The 20032-nt window shown below is 39.4% G+C and overlaps 1 protein-coding gene across 1 annotated transcript in view; it reads left to right on the plus strand.

Annotated features, from left to right (window-relative positions):
- The window catches only part of ADGRV1 (adhesion G protein-coupled receptor V1), a 462684-nt gene that overhangs the window by 403548 nt on the left and 39104 nt on the right, over positions 1-20032 (plus strand). Inside the window, exon 87 of the mRNA XM_005871499.2 lies at positions 4453-4574. Coding sequence (XP_005871561.2) covers positions 4453-4574 — 122 coding nt within the window. The remainder of the gene's footprint in view (positions 1-4452; positions 4575-20032) is intronic.

Here is a 20032-nt window from a genome sequence, read left to right on the forward strand (position 1 = left end):
AAATCTGAAATGTCAGTTTAGGAAATATGAAAGTAAAATTATTTATATAAAATGGAACATTACTTTTCAGTTTGCCAAATGGAATTCATGGTAGCTGTTAAAAATCATGCCCCCTCTCACCTTCACCACCATCAGCCATTGCAAACACCCTTCTCCTTTTGGTCATTGTGCCTCTCGGCCCCACAGAGGGTGAAAGGTGCTTCCTCAGATAGATCAACCTTAAAGCGGATGAAGTTTAGGTTTCAGGGCCTCTTCCTTGCAGGGGCCCCTTTAAAGAAATATCTAATTATGCTTTTTAATGTATGTATTTTAAAGAAGCTTCCCCACGTTTTATAAACTTCAGGCTCACAAAATCTGAAAGTACCTCTGGATATGTTTCTTCCATTTGAAATTCTGTCTTATTTGCTGTGAAACTGCCGAAAACCAGCCTGGGGACTATTGTTCAATGTACTGAGTTATTCCTGACTGGCTTTCATCTTTGCAGAGTTTCTAATCTGGGGTGCCAAGCCACCACACTTTTCATCAGAGTTCCAGAAACACCTGGGTGTTTCTAGTGAGCCTGGTCTGCTCTCCCGGCTCCCCTGCTGAGCTTTGGCAGCACACAGCACTTGTTTGGCTCTGGGCACTTAGGAGAATATGCAGGCCAGTTTTTGAAAATTTGGTGCCTAGTTGTTCATGCAAAATATACATGTCCTTTTGGACTCTGCACAGAGCCATAAATAAAATGTTGTACTTACACAGTGGGAGCAAAGAAGGCAATTGCCGGACTTAATACCTAACCTCGGAAAATTTTCATGAGCCTAGCGTAGGCAGTTTCCTAAATATTGGTGGTATCTTGTTAAAAGTAAAAATGAGCCTCTGGCCCCTTATGAAATGTATGACTTTATAAAGCAAAAATTAAGTTTTATAAAAATTAAATAAATCCTAATATAGTCTCCTGTACTACTATAAGGCATTAATGACAACGGCATTATCCATCTATACACTCTGTACAGTTATAATAATAACTCAGACAATTTTATATATTTCTATGAAGGGTATATGTTCTAAAAAAAAAAAATTCTCAGTTTCCTTCTACCTCTTCCCCTCCCCTTTCTCTTTCCTTCCTTTCTCTTCTTTTTCCCTTTCCCTTCCCTTCCCAAACAATTCTATCATAAAGCCATTAGTTGGTACAGAGCAAGGTATGCATCCACAGGAAGGTGTTCAAGCGTGGCATGTCGGACCTCAATCACTGTAGGGGTGCAGGCTAGCATGAGGTGTCAGAACCTGTGTGAGTTTGGGGGGCCATCAGTGCAAGGGAAGGGTTTACCTCAATGGGAACTTGGCTACAATCAAGTAGGGTAGTTGATCAAATATGTAAATATATTACGAATAATGAGAAGTCGGTTTCTTAACAACAAAGAAGGAGGTTACAGAAATGGAAAGGGAGAAAATTAGAATTAACCCAGTGGTGTTAGATTGGAATGGGAAGTATTAGTGTGAACTAACTTTCAATGCAAAGAGATAGATAAAGAAATACATATAGATATAAATACGTATATGTGTGTGTGTATGCATATGTGTGCATACATATATTCTCAGGTTCTATCTACTAAAAGGGCTTAATAGCAACAACACCCCAATAGCAATGAGCATACTTAGCCCCAGATTGTGGTTTCTAAATTCTTACCTAAAAGAAACCAGGACTGAGGCAGGGAAAGTACAAGATGAGAAAGTGGCCCTGGCCAGTTTTGCTCAGTGGATAGAATGTCAGCCTGTGGACCAAAGGGTCCCGGGTTTGATTCTGGTCAAGGGTATGTATCTTGGTTGCAGGCTCCTCCCCAGCCTGGGCCCTGGTCAGGGCTCATGCAAGAGGCAGCCAATCGATGTGCTTCTCTCACAGGGGTATTTCTCTCTGTCTTTCCCTCTCTCTTCCAGTCTCCCTGAAAATCAATGGAAAAATGTCCTTGGTTGAGGATTAACAAAAAAAACACACAAAACAAACAAAAACAAAAAACAAGATGAGAAAGTGCTCACAGAATGATGAAGACGTAACTAAAGGCACAGAAGCTATTTTGAAGGGGCTCCCACTAAAAAACTTAGAACAATTTAAGCATCAAAGTAAATGATAATAGTGGATAATAACCCATTTAAAAATTGAGAATCTGTGCGTCCATATTATAAAAATGAATTAATTAATAAACCAAACATTTGATACGGGAAAGGATATTTACCTAGGTTCAAAGTGTTGATGAAAGAATGTTCAGCCTATAGAAAAGTTTTATAAGAATTTATTTGAGCCAAAATTTTAAGGACATGATTGGAAGCAAGATCTCAAAGGATTGAGAATATGCTCCTGAAAATGGCAGTTTTGCATTTCCTTGTATGGATTTAGAATGAATCAAAGGAGAAAATATAAGAGACACCAATTTACCATTGGTGGTAGATTAAGGAGATGGGAGGAAGCAAAGCAGGAAGATCTCTGGGATGGGATGAAAAGCAAAATGAAAAAAACAATACTTCTTTTACATTCGTCGGTGCGGGATAGTTAACGTTTAACATTTACAGCACATAGAGATGGTATTTGAGCAACCGGATAACCACGAGGGGTTCTGTGGTCTCATGCTCTGGTGGTCTTGTGTTCGTTGGCCTGTGATTGTACCATAGAGAGGTCAAGAAAAGAACATTACTCAGACATTTCAAAGGTATGTCATCCTAGAAGATGCATAAGAACAATGGACAGAAGTCACTTAAGGTAAATACTGACCTTTGCAAAGGAAGCTATGGGCTCGGGACGTGACTACTCATCATGGGCTGCACAGTGAGGAGTTTGTTAACTGACCATTCCGTGTGGTTGCTCTGGGCCACTGAGCTCATCAGGCCTGCCATGTGCCCCAACCCCCCTGAGCCTGCCAGGTTTATTACATAGCGCCTTTATCCGCACAAAAGTAACACCAAACAGATATTCATTCATTACAAAGGAAAGTAGATTAACTTTACAGTGGAGAATATTTGCAGCCATGATTTTAATCAAGTGACCAAAATGAGCATCATAAGTAATGGCACAAATTGAATTCTTGTGCCACCCAATAGGATGCTATAAAAAGAACCCAGCATCACTTCTATGATTTCTGCCAAAGTTTACAAATGAATCACAAGAAAACATTAGGCAAACTCAAATTCAAGGACACTATCTATGAAAAACTGGCTGTAATCTTCCGAAGTGTCCGAGTCACGAAAGCCAAGGACACACTGAGGAACTATTTGAGGTTAAAGGAGGGACTACAGAAACCTGTCAGCTGGGTCCTTCTCCTACAAAGGGAGCTACTGGAATAATTGGCAGATATTGAATAGGATCTGGGGATGGTGGTAACGTACCAATGTTAATTTCCTGATTTGATAGTTGTATTGTGTTTATGTAGGAGAATGTTTTTGTAGAAAATACACATTAAAGTATGACAGAGGGTGATGATGAAGGATCAGGTTGGCGACTTTCAAATGATTTGGAAAAAAACCTCTGTTGTCATCCTATACTTGCAACTGTTCTGTAATTTTGATATTGTCTCAAAATAAAATCTAAAAGTTGCTACAGTTGCATTTAGCTGTTCTAACTTCTCCAGTACATGTGGATTTTAGGTGTTAATGGATGATGGGGGGTATATATGGACTTTCAGATCTGTCGTGGTGTGGTCCAGAGTGAAGTCTTTTAAAGAACTTGAAAATGTGTTTATTTGCAGCTGCTAAAACCTGATTCACTGTCCAAGGCTTATATAGCTTGTCATTTAAATATTAAAATCCCCTCTTTAAAGTTATTATTCTAAAGCCCAAATATCAAAAACAAGTGGGACGGATAATCAAGTCCATCGGTCCTGAAGAAATCTGTTCTGAAAAATATTGAAAAAAATGCACCGGAGAATGATGGGTGGGATAAGCATAATACTGACAGGAGTGGATCCCGTCACCGCATCTCTGCTCTTAACCCTGGCTATAAAGTTCGGGGTCTTCTCAGTCAGAAAAAAAAAATACCTTTCCATACACACAAACATGTTTGTATGTCATTTTTGTTTTAAAATGTCGAGTTGGACTACACTCATTTCAAGGGCACACTGATGCCTGCCTGCCATTTTCTAGTGGAGCGATCTTTTAAAATTTACCTGGGAGCTAAAAGTGATTTCATCTCCGGTTGTTCGTGTAGCTTCCAGAAGAGTCCAGCAGGTGGTAGTCTAGGAGAGGAACAGTTTTCATTCTTCCCCATCCCCCTACCGACCAGCAAAACAGGAAGAATGTGGACTCAGCAATGTGCCTTCTCTTCTCTGGCGCAAGAATGGGATTTCCAAGGTTGTTATTTCAAAATGGGTGCTTAGGCACAGAGAGCATCACAAGAAAGGAGGCAAAAATAATTTTGTGTGTATGTGTGACTGCAGTATTCTGAAGCTCAGAATTTCTTTCTTTCTTTTTTTTAATGATTTCTAGAAATTCCACTGGTTTTATATCTCTTTGCCCTGATTTCCGTGACATGGCTTTGGGGAGGCCTGCACATGGCTTACAGACACTTCTGGATGCTGGTCCTCTTTGTCATTTTCAACAGTCTGCAGGTAAGACTTACGTTTTGATTACTGATGGCACACATGGACGCTAACGAACACGTGGCATAGAGTTTCAGTGTAAAGGAAGCAAGTGTCCACACACAGGTGAATGCGTGCACATAATAACATCATGCAGAGTGGTAGAGTAAAATGATGGGGGTTAAATCTCTAACACCGGAAATAGGGCTGGGCTTCTAGCCTGCTGGTTATACAGATAGGGAAGACATATTTACCCTCCTTTGTTATGAGAACACCTAAGTGACTGCAAAAACATATTTTTGTTCAACAGAATTGATGTTTACAAACTTTGCAGGTGGCAGCCATGGAGGGCCTGTGCTCATAACTGGACCGTGGCTGTGTCCAGCAATCAGATCAAATGAGGAGTGACACAGATAGCAGTGTTCAGGCAGCCCCCTCATAGGTCTGGTGCTTAGTGAAATGAGAGTGCTTTGGTTCACTGAAAAATGATTGACATCCTCTAAGTCTGACAATAAGGTAGTTTGGTGAGCATGCTTGGATAGCACAACTAGAAATTAAAGAACCATGGCAAAAATTAAAGCTGACTTTTTTAGTGCTTTTGTTAACTGGGAAAAAGTTGCACCCTGAAATGAACAAATGGAACAAATGAACACATTTTCCTTATTTTCTGTTCTGGACTAACATAATTCCTTGAATTCTCCAAAGATATCTCTTCACTGTCCTTATTTTGACCACCATCTTGCAAGGAACATGTGTAGACAAACGTATTAGGAGATTATGTCACACAACTAAAATATGACTCAAAGCATATTTAGGTTTGCAAAGGAGACGATTTCTTTAGTGAGAGCATATTTTACAGCAGGGTGCCTAACTGGAGCATAATATCGAGTTAGGAAGGGAAAAAGTACAAAGTAACTTTAAAGTTTGGGATCAAGTTGATATGCAGACTCCTCTCTATAGATATAATTAAGCATCTGCTGTTAGCACAGTGAGCGGGCGGGGCCAGCACCAGGAGGAGGCCGGCAGCCCTACTCCTTCAGGATCTGGTGATTCAAAAAAGCAAGCCCTTAGCAATGAGCATAAACTATGGCAGGTGCCCTGTAAACAAAGGGCTGTGAGAACGGAGTGGAGGGCCTATTTACTCCGGTCTGTGCTAGCATTTGAGCTGATCGCCAAGAGTGAGCCACTCAGTCAGAGCCACCCAGTCACCTGTGAAGCCCTAACACCTAGTGCAACTGACATTAAGGTTCACACTGACAACCTAAAGTGGTATTTCATTTTTTTAGACACAGAGTGGTACACAGACCAGTTTTTAGATTTTTTTTAATATTTGCTACAAACTTTTAATATTGAGAAGCCCTGAATTTCTGCCAGCTATACTAGCTTGGCAACAATTTTCAAGTCCTGCGTAGATGCTGCCCCCTTTAGGTGGGATCTGTGACCTTATTACACCTGGTAGGCTTGATTCCTTCATTTTGCCTGCCCATGAGTTTGTGACGCCTTTAATGTTTATTAAATAAGTGATGGGCATATGGTTAGGGATGGGTATTTCAGGCCTGGGCTACAAAAAGAGAAAGTGATACATTTTGCCTAGATTAAGCAAAAGGGTAGAGGGGAGCAAGAAAGGTTTTGCAGTTAGAGGCAGTGATGGGAGAGGAGACAGGAGGGGGTTGGCTTCAGTGCCATGTTACCAGGTCAGGATGGGATATTAAACTTCAGCTTCTAAGCAATGGGAAGCCATCGGAGTTGGGGTTTTTTTGTTTGTTTTATTCTGATTTGCTTTGCTTTTTAAAATATTGCTAGTTTTTAATTTTTTTAAATATTAAATGGGAATGGCATGCTCAGACCTACTCTTTGGAAGGATAACCAGAAGCATTTGGGAGGGTATTGGAGAGAAGAGCAGTTCCAGGCAGGTAGGCTGTTGTTATGGTCCAGCCTACAATGGTCTGGCAGTGTGCCTGGGAACAGACAATAATGGCAGGTTTGAGGATTGCTGTAGAGATAAATTAGTGAAACTAGGTTAGCCAGCTAAATGTGGGAATGTAGAGTGTGAGAGAGCAACTTCACTTAGATATGCCTGGCGCAGGTGAATGGCTGGGCACGGACACCTTAAGTCAACAAGAGCATGGTTCCAGGGAGTAAGCACTGAGGTTGGAGCATCAGTGAGATTTGGGAGACAAAGCTACCAATCAATGTTTTAGTAACTAGGTATAGTGGGAGAGCCAGTGAAAGAGATAATTATGATAGAGAACTGGTGTTGGGCAGTTTGGAGTTGCTATTAGAAAAGAAAGCTTCAAAAGAAAACAGTACCAAACTGCCTGTGTAGCAGAGAAGACAGATAGGATGAGACCTGAGGAGCGATGTGGTCTAGGGCACTGGTTCCCCAACGGTAGTGTGCAGCAGTCACGTGAAGGGCTTGTTAAAACACAGATGGTTAGGCTCCACACCCAGAGTTTCTGTTACAGTAGATCTGGGTGGGATCTGAGAATTTGCATTTCTAACAAGTTCCCAGAGGTGGCTGATGCAGCTGATCTAGGGCCTAGGTTGGGAACTACTGGTATAGAGCACGATCCTAACTCTACCAGCCTACTCTCCGGTGGACTTCAGCTGAGTCATGGATACTTAATTCTGCTGCATCTGTGAAATAGGGATAAATACTATGTAGGATTATGGTGTGATTTAATTAAATGGCATAATGAATGTAAAGCAGTTGTACAGTATCGCACACAAAGAACAGTTATTTTTACTCAAGAAGTGTAATGGAGAATGCAGAGAGAAATAATCACTTAGGAAGGAAGGCTGGTTGGTTTCTTGTTTTGTTTTCGTTGCTTGTGGGGGGAAAAAAAGACAAAGAAGGGGAAACTGACAACTGGAGGGAGAGCTCATTGCCATGGCAGATCATGAGCAGGGCAGGGGGAACAGACGTGACAGGCGGCTTATCGGAGGGAGGGCCAGGGATTTTTTTCCTCTGAGGCTAGGGAGAGAGGGAAGGATAAACATGCAAACACTCTTCTGGAGCTAAAACATGTATATGGAAAGTTGGAGTTTGCCTCTCTTTTCTCTCAAAATCAGCAAGCAAGGATATTTGTTGAATGAGTTGACAGCTTGAAGTAAAAATAGTAAAAAAATATGGAGCGGTTTCTAAGCAGAAAGTAAATCTAAGTGACGGTGGTTTGGAAGCTGATCAAGAAACGGACTGCTTAGAGAGTGACCGGTGGGATTCAGCGGAGGCTGGAAACCTGAAATGTGAAGGGAACCAGTCAGCAGTAATTAACTAAATGTAAGCCTTAAGATTAAAATGGGAGCCAGCATAACCTATCAAACCACATACACAGGAAAAAGTCTGTTGAGCTCTTATGGAGGTTAATTATTAAAGGAGGACTGTTTAGCATTAAACTGTATATTGTAGGGAGACATAAAAGAAATCATTATGGTCTCTTTCTTTTAGGAAGTTAATACAAGCTAAGTATAAGTAAAAACTAAAAATATTTCAAACTCATATTTAATGAGTTTAATTCCATCTATGTGGCTCTATCGAAGCAATGACTGTTTGTATCACCTTTGCCTGGTATATGGCACACTGGTCATTCCTGGGAACAGGGCTCAATCAATCCTTAAAGGAGCACTTGAAAAATGTGATTTCTCCAGGGTTTATTGGGGTTCATTTAATATAGAAACTGCCTCGTGTCTTTAACTCGGACATTTCTATGGAATATGGCTCTATAGTAGTTAGATCTTCAAAGACTATTACAGAAAGACTTAATAGTTTTCCTTCCTTCCTTCCTTCCTTTCTTCTTTCCTTCCTCCAGAAAGACTTAATAGTTTTCCTTCTTTCCTTCCTTCCTTCCTTCCTTCCTTCCTTCCTTCCTTCCTTCCTTCCTTCCTTTCTTTTTAGTGGCCTTTGTATTTCTTTTACTGCCTTTGTCAACACCTGGGACCAAAAAGTAAGTTATGTATATATGTTTGGCTATGATATTTTGGTCAGAGATTACTGCCTCATTTTTTTATCCAGCTTATTATTATTTCATAGGTGCTCTGAGATTGATGAATGAAAGGTATATTTCTATAATATTCTGATTTTTAATAGTTATTATGTGATGCAGTTTTACAAAAAAGGGAATCTTGATCACTTGAAATATTATCAGGACTTTCTTGATCACTTTCTGAATATTCAAGGTTAAGCTACCAAACTTCTAATACATCTGAGCATTTAAGAACTGTGTGAAGTACTTTTTAAAGCATGACAGATACAAGTGCAAAACTAAGGTAAAAAAATCATTCTAAATATGTCTACTGTTATTTTTATTGCTTAACCATCTTCTCGAGCATCGTGGCCACCAGCAGTGTAAGACTCACCTCCTACAAGCTTACTTGCCCCAGCAGGGAAAGAGCTTATTCCCCAACAGGACAGTTCTCTGCAGGACTTACATCACATTCACCTTGGATCACACTGTCCAGAAACCAATCACATGACAGGTACTCTGGCAAAGCCTGGGTCAGGAGCAGACTCCAGTGGTAGAAGGAGTTGAGTTTATCACACAAAACCAAGTGGAATGGAATCCCCACCAGAGGAAAGGGTTCTTTTACCAATGTGTGTGTGGCCAGCAGGTCAGGGGAGGGAGGGGAAATGGCATCAGTTCTAGCCAGGCCAAAGTAACAGATGTCCACTCTACCTATTTTCTCCATTTTCTTGTTCATTGATGTAAGTTTGGACAAGGACAGCTATTGTCAAGCTAGCAGGAAACTTCATCAGTGAGACATCAGTTTGTTGTGAATATCCTTGGGATCCATCCTATAACCACATGTCTCTATGTGGTCCCCAAGAAATTCATGAGGCACTACGTTTAATATTTTTCTTAATTCCCTGATCCAGTAATCTAATAATCTTCATATTTTTAAGAATGAGTTGGGTTTTTCATTTCTAAGTAGATGTATGTTAATACTTATAGGTTACAACTTTTTTGTTGTTATTAATCCTCACCCCAGGATATTTTTCCATTAATTTTAAGAGAGAGTGGAAGTGGGGGGGGGGGAGACAGAGAGAGAACCATCAATGTGAGAGAGACACATCATTTGGTTTCCTCTCGCACCCACCCCTCGGTGTTCAAGCCTACAATTGAGTTACGTGCCCTTGACCAGAAGCAAACTTGGGACCCTTCAGTCCATGGGTGGACGCTCTATGCACTGAGCCAAACTGGCTAGGGCTAGATCACTAGTTTTAAAAACTGTTTAGTCCAAGGTATATTCAAATTTGTGTAACAATTAATGGGAGAATCACCAGGCCTGATACTCAGCTGGTAGGTACTGGTAGGACCCTATCAGTTGTTAAAATATTGAAATAGCTACTATTTAAACCTTGCCTATGTCCCAGCCACCTAGCCACTTAAGCTAGAAGCACCCCAGACCTCCAGCAACATAAAGGCTAATGCTGGGCCAGTCAGGGACCCTTCAGAATCCTACTCCAGTGCTAAACCTGCAGCCATTCGGATGGGTCAGTGCCTGTGCCAGGCCCATTAAACATTTTGTATATCGCTCCTAGCTGTATTATGTTATAATGTCTTTTTTAAAGCCAAACCAATCAAATTTATATTTATATACAATATTTATTTCAGGTTTTCTTCTAGGGCTTTCTCCCACTTACTCTGTCAAAAGGTCACTGACCATCTTGACTTATAGGGAATCCCAGGTAAGGTAATCAGGGTAGCCAGCAGTTTCAGCCATGAGCTTCTTGGCGATGCTGGAAAATACATTTTTGGAGACAGATTCATATACATAGAAGGACCTTTCTGAAAGCTGAAATGCATTCTTATTGGAACACAAACTTTGCCTAGCATTGGGATACGACACTTCTCAGTATGTACGCTATGAGATCATGTTCTGCAGAGTCCTGTTTGACTGTCTCTCTGTAAATGGCTTCTATATGTTCGTTTGTACACCCATCTGGTCTCGAGATGTGTCTTGACAGTTTTTGAATCATTCACTATTCCAGGGAGTTACAACATGGAATCTGTAGCTAAAAATATATAGCCTATATTCAGATTTAAGATCAGCAGTTAGCTAAAATCATTTTCATTCCTATTTAACCTTAAATGGCTGGGAAATAAGTGACTCAAAGGTGGGGACAGTTTCTTCTACGTTTTAGTTATTGTTCTTTGGTGGCCACCAGAGTGCCTTGCACACTGAAAGCATGTTTCTTATACAAAAAATAGTGTTTCTTATTTAACCCCTTCTTTATTTCCCACTCTCCTTCCTTTATTCCCTCTATCTATCTCTTCCTTCTTTTCTCTTTTGTCCTTGCTTTCCATCTATCTCTTGTTGTTCTATGTTGAATTTTAACTTTGAAACTAAAGCCAACTTTTATGAAGAGATTTTCCCAAATAAAAGTAGTCCTTGAAGTAGCATAAGAAATGGATCATGGCCAGGCCAGCGTGGCTCGGTGGTTGAGCATCAACCTAGGAACCAGGAGGTCATGGTTTGATTTCTAGTCAGGGCACATGCCCAGGTTGCAGGCTCAATCCCCAGTGTGGGGCATGCAGGAGGCAGCCGATCATTGTTTCTATCTCTCTCTTCCTCTCCCTTCCTCTCTGAAATCAATAAAAATATATTTTAAAGAAAGAAAGAAATGGACCATGTTCCTTTGCTCATGAAAATATACAGTGTTCATTGCAAATGGAATATAAAAGACAATTAATAATTCTTTAATTTTCATCTGAGAATTTTCAGTTAGTATCCAGAGGGGTTCAGTGCAGGTGTCTGTTTAGATGCAGGACATATTTAGTCTTGGCTGCTTCCTTTTGAGGATAAACAGCTCTTGAGAAATACATATCTCTCTATATAAAAGCCTAATATGCAAAGTGTGTCCTTGGGAGTTCGACCGAGAGACCAGGAGTTGGATTGCTCGCTATGACATGCACTGACCATCATGGGGTTGTCCGGCCGGCAGCCACTAGGGACCCCACCCATTCACGAATTTCATGCACTGGGCCTCTAGTTGTTAAATAATCAGTTACAGAGGACTAACTCCCTTTGCAATTGCTTTTCAACAGCCAACAGGATTAAGAAGTGTCACCTTGTTTCCATTAGAGACTAGCACATGAGCTCTTCATGGAGAGTGGAAAAGCAATCTTCCAGAAAACCCAGGAGTAAACATGTAAAAGCTAGGGGAGTTTGAAACTCTATCCTTGGTTTTTCCCAGAGTCATGTCAAGTTCAGTGGGGGGAAAAAGCACCACACTTGTTTTATAGAGTGAGATTCAGAGACTAATGAACGTCTTGTGTGCTCTTCAGAACATCGCAGATTATCTCTATAACTTTTCAGTAAATAACAGAAGCTTAGACAGGGAGGTATATTTAAATTGTCTTGATTAGGTCATGCCATTCTCTCCAGTGTTCAGTAGCATCTGGGCTGGTGAAATATCTTTGTGTGTTTGTGCAATAAACTTCTTACTCCATTTGACAATGAATGACAGCGTCTGACACTGACTCCTCATTGGCCTGTTGATTGGCCAGGCAAGGCACTTCAGACAGACTGGATTTTTACTTTTGTTTGCATTAGGTTCTCTGATCTGCCAGTGAATAGTTTTCAATAATGTGGTTTTAGTCATGATGGGATTGTATAGAGTACCTTTGGACAGTAGGCTTCATCCTTGCAAAACAGAGGCCTCCATTTCTCCTGTCCTGATCTTGTGTTAGTGTTTTACCCTGTGTTTCTTCCATTTCAGAGTTTTATTCTGTGTCCTCTGTGACCACATTTTTTTTTTCATTTTAACTATGTGGTAGGCCTTCCTGGACTCTGTGAGCCTTTACCTGTGAAAGAATCTAGCGCACTCTGCTTTTTGAAATAGTAGGCCTACAAGAATCAGAGTAAGTAAGACACATAACTCCTCTTGTTAAAATAGTTTTGGAAGAACAAAGAAAATATAAAATTTGGGGCCAGCTTTCACCTGGTCATTCAGATTCTTTGCCTTCATGTTAATTTATATTTTTTTTCCAGCATCTAAAATGTTATACTTATCTCTTGTGTTATTCAAATATTGTGGTGGAGAGAATACTTTCTTTAGGTACCCTTATCTGCATATCTCATGGTAGCATCCTTTAATGTTGAACTGTCAGGTGCAGTGGAATGAGCATGAAACTGGATGTCATGCAGCCTCTGTTCTACCAAGTGACTGGACACCTCTGAGCTTTACTTATCTACTTTCCCAAGGTGCTGATTTTTTAAAATATTTTTATTGATTTCAGAGAGGAAGGGAGAGGGAGAAAGAGAAACATCAATGATGAGAGAATCACTCATCAGCTGCCTCACGTACACCCCACACTGGAGATTGAGCCCGAAACCCAGGGATGTGCCCTGACCAGGAATCGAACTGTGACCTCCTGGTTCATAGGTCAATGCTCAACTGGGCACACTGGCTGGGCCTGAGTGCTGATTCTTGCTCTAAGTTTAATCTGAAGGATCATGTAAAAGTGTATGTATAAAATATGATTTGTAAACTACATAATGTTTTACAAAAACAAAATATTACAAAGGAATAAATGAACAAAAAACCCACCAGTTGTTTCAGAAGCTATATGAGAGGCCAAAGAGAGGAGATTTGTAAGCTTAGTCTTTAAATCTTCCTAAGCCACTTGTCTTCCCTCAAATGATCTCAGCCACTCATAGGTATTTCCTTCATTGTAGCGCCCCTTTGCCGCCCCCCCCCCCCGACCCCTACCCTGTGTGTACCATCACAGAGCTTAGTTTACAACCTAAATCCATTGTGGTCACTCATATGCTTTTACATGTTTAGTAAATGCCTTCAGGTTCAAGCAAGTGACTTATGTGGGTGAAATAAGCTTATTGTGAGACAGTAGGGATTGATGGGGACTATAGAAGAACTGGAGAATAGACTCCTTCTAAAAGCATTCAAGTGAAAAAAGTAAATATTGTATGGGCCAAACAAAAGCATTTGCAGGGTAAATTCCCATAGCTGATAGTCAGTGTACAACCCCTGGATAAAAATAAGTTCAAATTTCTTCCTCTAGAGAAGATTTAATTTTCTTTGAAAAGCAAGTGGAATATGGGCCAGTCACCTTGGTCCAATAGAAACTGGATTTTGGGCTTTGTGATGGTTATTTATGGCTTGCAGAGTGCCTTGGGCAACTAAAAGATTGTTCAGGTGACACAGTGAAAGCCTATTGTGTTATTTGGGACTCCTCTTCCTTGGCAGTCTCTGGACTCATTTCTCCTTCCCCAGCTCTATGAGACTGCTGGGTTCTTTGCTTGGTGTTTTAGCCTCTGAGCAGCTGCTTCCTGCTTAGTTTCTTAGCCTTTCATCCCAGGGATAGGCAGATTCAAAAGTGGCAAATACTTTTACAGTTCCTTTTTTTTGGAATCTTGGCCCCTCAAGCCCTGGTTGCCTTAGTATTTGAACATGTGGACTTTAAGAAGAAAGATTCACTTGATGTGAACCCCAAGAAAGAATTTAGCTACTGAGATGACTCCCCATGGTCAACCAAGGGCCCACATTTTATGAATAATAAGAGTCTAACAACTGCCCCAACTGGTTTGGCTCAGTGGATAGAGCGTCGGCCTGCGGACTCAAGGATCCCAGGTTCGATTCTGGTCAAGGGCATGTACCTTGGTTGCAGGCACATTCCTAGCAGGAGGTGTGCAGGAGGCAGCTGATCGATGTTTCTCTCTCATCCATGTTTCTAACTCTCTATCCCTCTCCTTTCCTCTCTATAAAAGAGCAATAAAATATTTTTTTAAAAAAAAGAGTCTAGCAACTGTTGTTGACAGGGTTCCTCATGTACTCTGTGTACCAGGAAGAACCTCAGTCTGAACTCTTGGCTCTGGCTCTGTGTCCAGCTTGTTTACGCCTTTGGTCAACCACTGTAGGAAAACCCCAGTGTTATCTTTCTACCAATGGACTGAGAGCTGCCCTGCCCAGTCAGAACTACAAATTGATTCCTCATCTGCACCTATCCCGACCAATCAGAACTGCAGGATTTGGACTGCACAATTTGCAAGTTTTCTCTAGCTTGTAGAATTGTACAAATGAATGTTAATCTGCTAGATACTTCATCAGAGCCAGAAGCAAAAGTTTCAATAGATTTATTTCAACAAATACCTAATAAAATTTTAAGATAAACTGAATGCATGTTAACATATGAAGATACTTAGAGCCACTACAATTCATCAAATATTTAGCAGGTATCTTCTAAGACTTATGCTGGTGCTTCTGGGAACACTGATGACAAACACTTGTGCATGCAACTCATCAAGGTCAGCTGATGAGGTGCACTTTCTGACTTTCTGTCTTGTATGTCATATATATATCTATATCTATCTATCTATCTATATATATATCAGTAAAATCTTATCATTTATGTCCATCAATTGAAGATTGAGATTCAGAAATAATACTGTGGCTATAGAATAAACTCATACCTATTTCACAAAACTGAAATAAACCAATAGGAAAAACAAACAATCAGCACAGAAGAACCACTAAACAGGCATGTTCCAAAAGCTCACTGCTCTGGAAAGCAGGTCGGCCTTCTCAGAATGTGGACAAAAAATGCCAACTAAAATCTTACTGAAAAAAATTAATAGCCTGAAATCAAATATAAACTGAACTTTTGAAAACATCTCTTTAAATAGATGGATCCAGGAAGTTCCAACTTCATCCTTCAGAATAAATCAATTCCATGTCACTGTTTTCCTCTGCAAATATTTATAATAATATCCTTTTTTGCTTGAGAAATAGCAGGAAATAATGAGTGAAAAGTACTTTGGAATACTGTCTTACTAATTTTTGGCTCTGTGATTTTAGGCAAATTATTTAATTTCTCCTAAATGGAGATACTACTATTTAATTTTAAGTTATTTGTGGAAATCAACCAAAAATATTTTAAAATTTTAGGCACATAATAGGTGCATAGTAACATTACCTGTCTTCCTCCTGTCTTTAATTTGGCACCATAGTTGCAGATGCATTCAATTTAAGATTATTTTCACACAAACAAAAACTCCTGAGCTTCAATCTTCATAGCACATCACTGAAATCAGTTAGCAGTGTTTCTCTAATTGCTGATTATTCAGTCTCTTCAGAGCCTGATAAAGTCAGTCACAGGCCACATTCACAGAGCTACCATCTTGATGATCTTATTTGGGTACAAGATCCCAGTGTATAGATACTATGTAAGTTTTATGTGGACATAAGCCTATTAATTATATTTTGTCCTTTGTTCCCTAACTAACATTTTGGGGCAACACGTTAGATTCTCTGTCAGTCTTGGAAACTCTCAGTATAAAGTGGTGATATGGTAGATTATATTAATTTTACCTTATTGTTTGAGGCAATATCATAACACTGGAAGTCTTATATTCATTCATTCAAAAATATTTATCTAGAATGTGTTCATGTATGTATATGTAAGACCACATGTTCCCATGCCCCATTGGCTTAATATATAATAAAAATCAAAATAGTGACAAATATTTATTAAGTGCTTATTATGTGGAATTATACTTATTTCATTCAAGCCTTATAACAACCCTGCAAGGTAGGAACTATTATTCCACTTTACATTTGAAGAAACAAAGGCTTAGAGCAGTGAAGTAAATTAGGCAAGGTCATTCACTCAGTAATGCATGAGCTGGGATTCAATCAATTAAGATCAGTTCCCCCACTAGGCTGTGTCTGCAATGCTAGGAGACCATAGAACCTCTTTCTCTCACTATCCCCTCCACTCTAAAGCCCATCTTCTTAACTGCTTTTGCGACTGAACTGCCTTCCACCTAAACCAATTGCGTAGTCTGTCTTTTTAAATATCATATAGACCTTATTGTGTAGGGAAAAAAACCTACATGTGAAATACAACCAGAGACTAAGATAGGGTTAGAGGAAATCAAACATTGGATTGCATGGCCGAGGCTGACAGCATCTAGGAGGATGCCTGTTAGAGGAGACCCAAAAGCCAGATGCATGGACCTAAACAGGCCTGATGGAGTGGGTTTCCCAAACCTCTAATGACATGCTCCTCCATGAACTCCACTGTTTTCTGAAATCCCTAACACATTACTTTTCCATAAATATCAACTGAGTTTAAACATGGCAAGAAAGGCATATTACAGTTAACATTTTTCTAGGAAAACACTAGAAGTCTCTAGCTTTATTTTTCTTCACTTAATTGACATTGTTGTGTGAAGACAAAGACACAGTAAACTTCGCACTAACTGGAGCTGGAGAGGCCCTCTGAAATGATGGAATTGCAAAAAGGAGAGTGGAAACTTTGGATTCACTGGCTGAGTTTAATCCAGGGAGCAATTGTCCCAAATGTACCTGCGTTTCCTCAAATGGAGTGAGAAAGTTGGTGCTTGAGAAGATATAATCTCCGTTTCGCTTCTCTGCTATCTCTCCTCTTGGGTTGTATATGCAGGCTCTTGCAGGATGATGTGGTTGCAGCATTTTGTACTGAGGGTTGTTGTTGTTTTTTTATTTTTTACCTATTGATCTGAGAGAGAAAAAGACAGACATCTATTTGTTGTTCCATTTATTTATGCATTTATCGGTTGATTCTTGTATGTGCCCTGATCGGGGATCAAACCCACAACTGCGCATCTGGATGATGCTCTAACCAACTGAACTACCCAGCCAGGGCAGAGGGGTGGTTATTTTTATCACTGAGTATCCACCTCCATCTCCAGCACTAGCAAGAGTTGGAGAATCTCAAGTGGAATAGTGTAAAAAAAAAAAGCTTGCTAGAAGTGTGTGGCCTGATTATTAGAACTGTGTTAAGGGCATGATCATCTGCTAAAAGGAAGTTGTCAAAGGAATTTTTTTTCTTTTTTCAATGAAGATTGATAGGCAAACTAAAATTGAAAAAATTTACCCATGATTTTTTATCAGAAAGCCCTCAAATACTTTTTACCTTAAAGTCTGGCAAAATAGCAGTTCATTGGCTAACCACAGCTATTACAAGGAATTGGAGGGGGTATACTCTTAATAAATAAATGTTACAAAAATAAAAGGAAGGTTTACAGGTATGCCTCCCTTTTCACTGCTTGTCTAAAGTGTGAACATTTAGAAAGTGTTCTGAGTCTGTGAGGATTCTGATTCTTTATTTTTTATTATAATAATACAATATAGTAATGTTTATTCATAATGATTTTTATATTATTAATAATTCATTTATACTTCTCAGGGTTTTTACAAAATTCATGCCTGAGATGTTTAAGAAGAATAGTCATTTCTTCAGAGGCTTTTTAATATATTGCGTTCCTGTAAGATGCTTTGGAGAAATCTAACTTTCTGTCGCAGTATTGCCTTTGTCTCTTTTATTCAGAGAATCTCATTCGTCCTATTTTAAAGGTTTGCTTTCTTCTTTCTAAGAAGCCACTTAAGTAGCCATTACAGGAAAAAAAATGTTTGGAAAGTTTTTTTATAATTACTTGAATTTTTTCCATTTGCAATTTTGGTTACTTTTAAACCAGTCTCAATATTTTGAGGAAACATTGAAGAAAATACTGTCTATTTCCAAAAACATACTGTCTTATGATGAAGTGTTTGGATGCCTCTTACCAGTACCAATATGACTTTATGTGTGTATACTCTTCACTAAAATAAAGTAATATGCTACAACTAGATAAAGATTGACAATTTCCTGTTGACTATAGTAGTTTACTATAGGTTTTATACCAGAACCCCTTCTCAGTTCTGGTCTTTTCCACTTCAAAGTTAGATCATCAGGAAAATGTGAGGATAATGTAATACAAATATGATCTACAAATGCAAAGGGTATCTTGAAAGATGGGTGCCTCTAAATTATTGCTGAAAATTTTCTGGACTTGGTGTATTTAGCACCCAAATTTTTGTAGGTCTTATTAGGATGTGCTTGTAAAATCCTCAATTTGTCCTCTTTTTTTGTGCTTCTGAATGTTGTCATTTACGTATAAATGATAAAAGCCACAGTGTTTTGCAACTGGTAGGTTTCTCTTAGTACACTATAATTTAGTGCTTTATTCTTTGGACAAGAGTTCACAATGTTTTTTATGCCTCTAAACCATATAAATCAAATGTTTTATTAGGAAAAGCAGAGTCAGAGAAACAGAAAGGTCATCTCTACCAAAACAAAACCACATTGCACTAGTCCTTGATACTTAATTTCATCATGTGTTCTTCCTTTGAAGTGTGGAATGCACATTTTTAATGCAAAATGTGCATTAAAATAGAAACCAAGTGTAAAAGCTGGTTGGAATCTGGCTCTTTTTGAATCTACAAATGGATTCATTAATTAATATGAATTAGCAAATCATATACACCCCTGATCTTTTTTTATAATTGTACAAAATTTTTATTGCTTACCATGTTATTCTGATTTACTAACAGGAGGAATTTCTGTTAAATTATAAATAAGATAATATTTTAATTGCATAAGCAAATTTTTTCAATGAATTATAAAAACAACAAAAGTATTTGAATGATGATCAATCTATGTCCATGCACTTCTCTCTATATCCACACTTCTTGTAATTCCTGTCTTCCATTTATGGCAGACAGCAGCCCCTGCCTAACTTGTTTTCTGCTCTTCTGAATTGTTATCTACCCATGACATGTTTTGCCTTTTTTTTCTTCTTTCCCTAAACAACTTGGTTATTCTTTGGGACCAAAAGCATTTTTCTCATTCTATCAGACGACTTAGTGATTTTGAAACAACTACTTCCTCTTATGGCTAGAGAAGTTCACTTGCTAAGTCACTAACTTTTCTCTTTAAAATTTTACTTTTCCTACTTCTCATTTGGGGCAAAAATAGTCTTTGAAGAACTGCGTTCTAAAAAGAAATCAATTACAAGTTTATTATTATACTAAAGGCCCGATGCACAAAATTCGTGCAAAAGGCTGGGCCCTCACAGCCCCAGCTTCGTCTGGAAGGTCGTTTGGCTGTCTGGTCTAATTAGCATATTACACTGTTATTATTATAGACAGCCCAAATATAAATAGACATATATGTAATTGCCAGTGAAATGAGTTGTATTTAGTTACTCTTACTGTGGCAGTGTTTGTTATCTAGTGTTATTTATAATTATTCTTAGCAATCTAATCTAATAAAAGACAAACATGCAAATTGACCGTACCTTCACTACGCCTTAAGCTATGCCCACCAGCCAATCAGAGCGACTATATGCAAATTAACCCAACCAAGATGGCGGCCGGCAGCCACGGAGCTGGAGCGAGTAGGAGACTTAGTTGCTCCAGTGATGGAGGAAGCCAAGCTTCCCGCCTGCTGCGGCCGGCTCTGAGCTCCACTGAAGGCAACAAAGTTTCAATTATAGAAGGTAAATAAATCTCAGAATAAAAAAAGAAAAGAAAAAAAGGAGAGGCTGGGAGCTTCCGTCACCCGGGGGCTTGGCCAGCCTGAAAACAGCCCTCAGCCCCGCACCCAGACTGGCCAGGCAACCCAGTGGGGACCCCCACCCTGAAGGGTGTGTGACCAGCTGCAAAC

This window comes from Myotis brandtii, unplaced genomic scaffold (genome assembly GCF_000412655.1).
Source record: "Myotis brandtii unplaced genomic scaffold, ASM41265v1 scaffold344, whole genome shotgun sequence".
In the NCBI taxonomy this organism is placed as follows: Eukaryota; Metazoa; Chordata; class Mammalia; order Chiroptera; family Vespertilionidae; genus Myotis; species Myotis brandtii.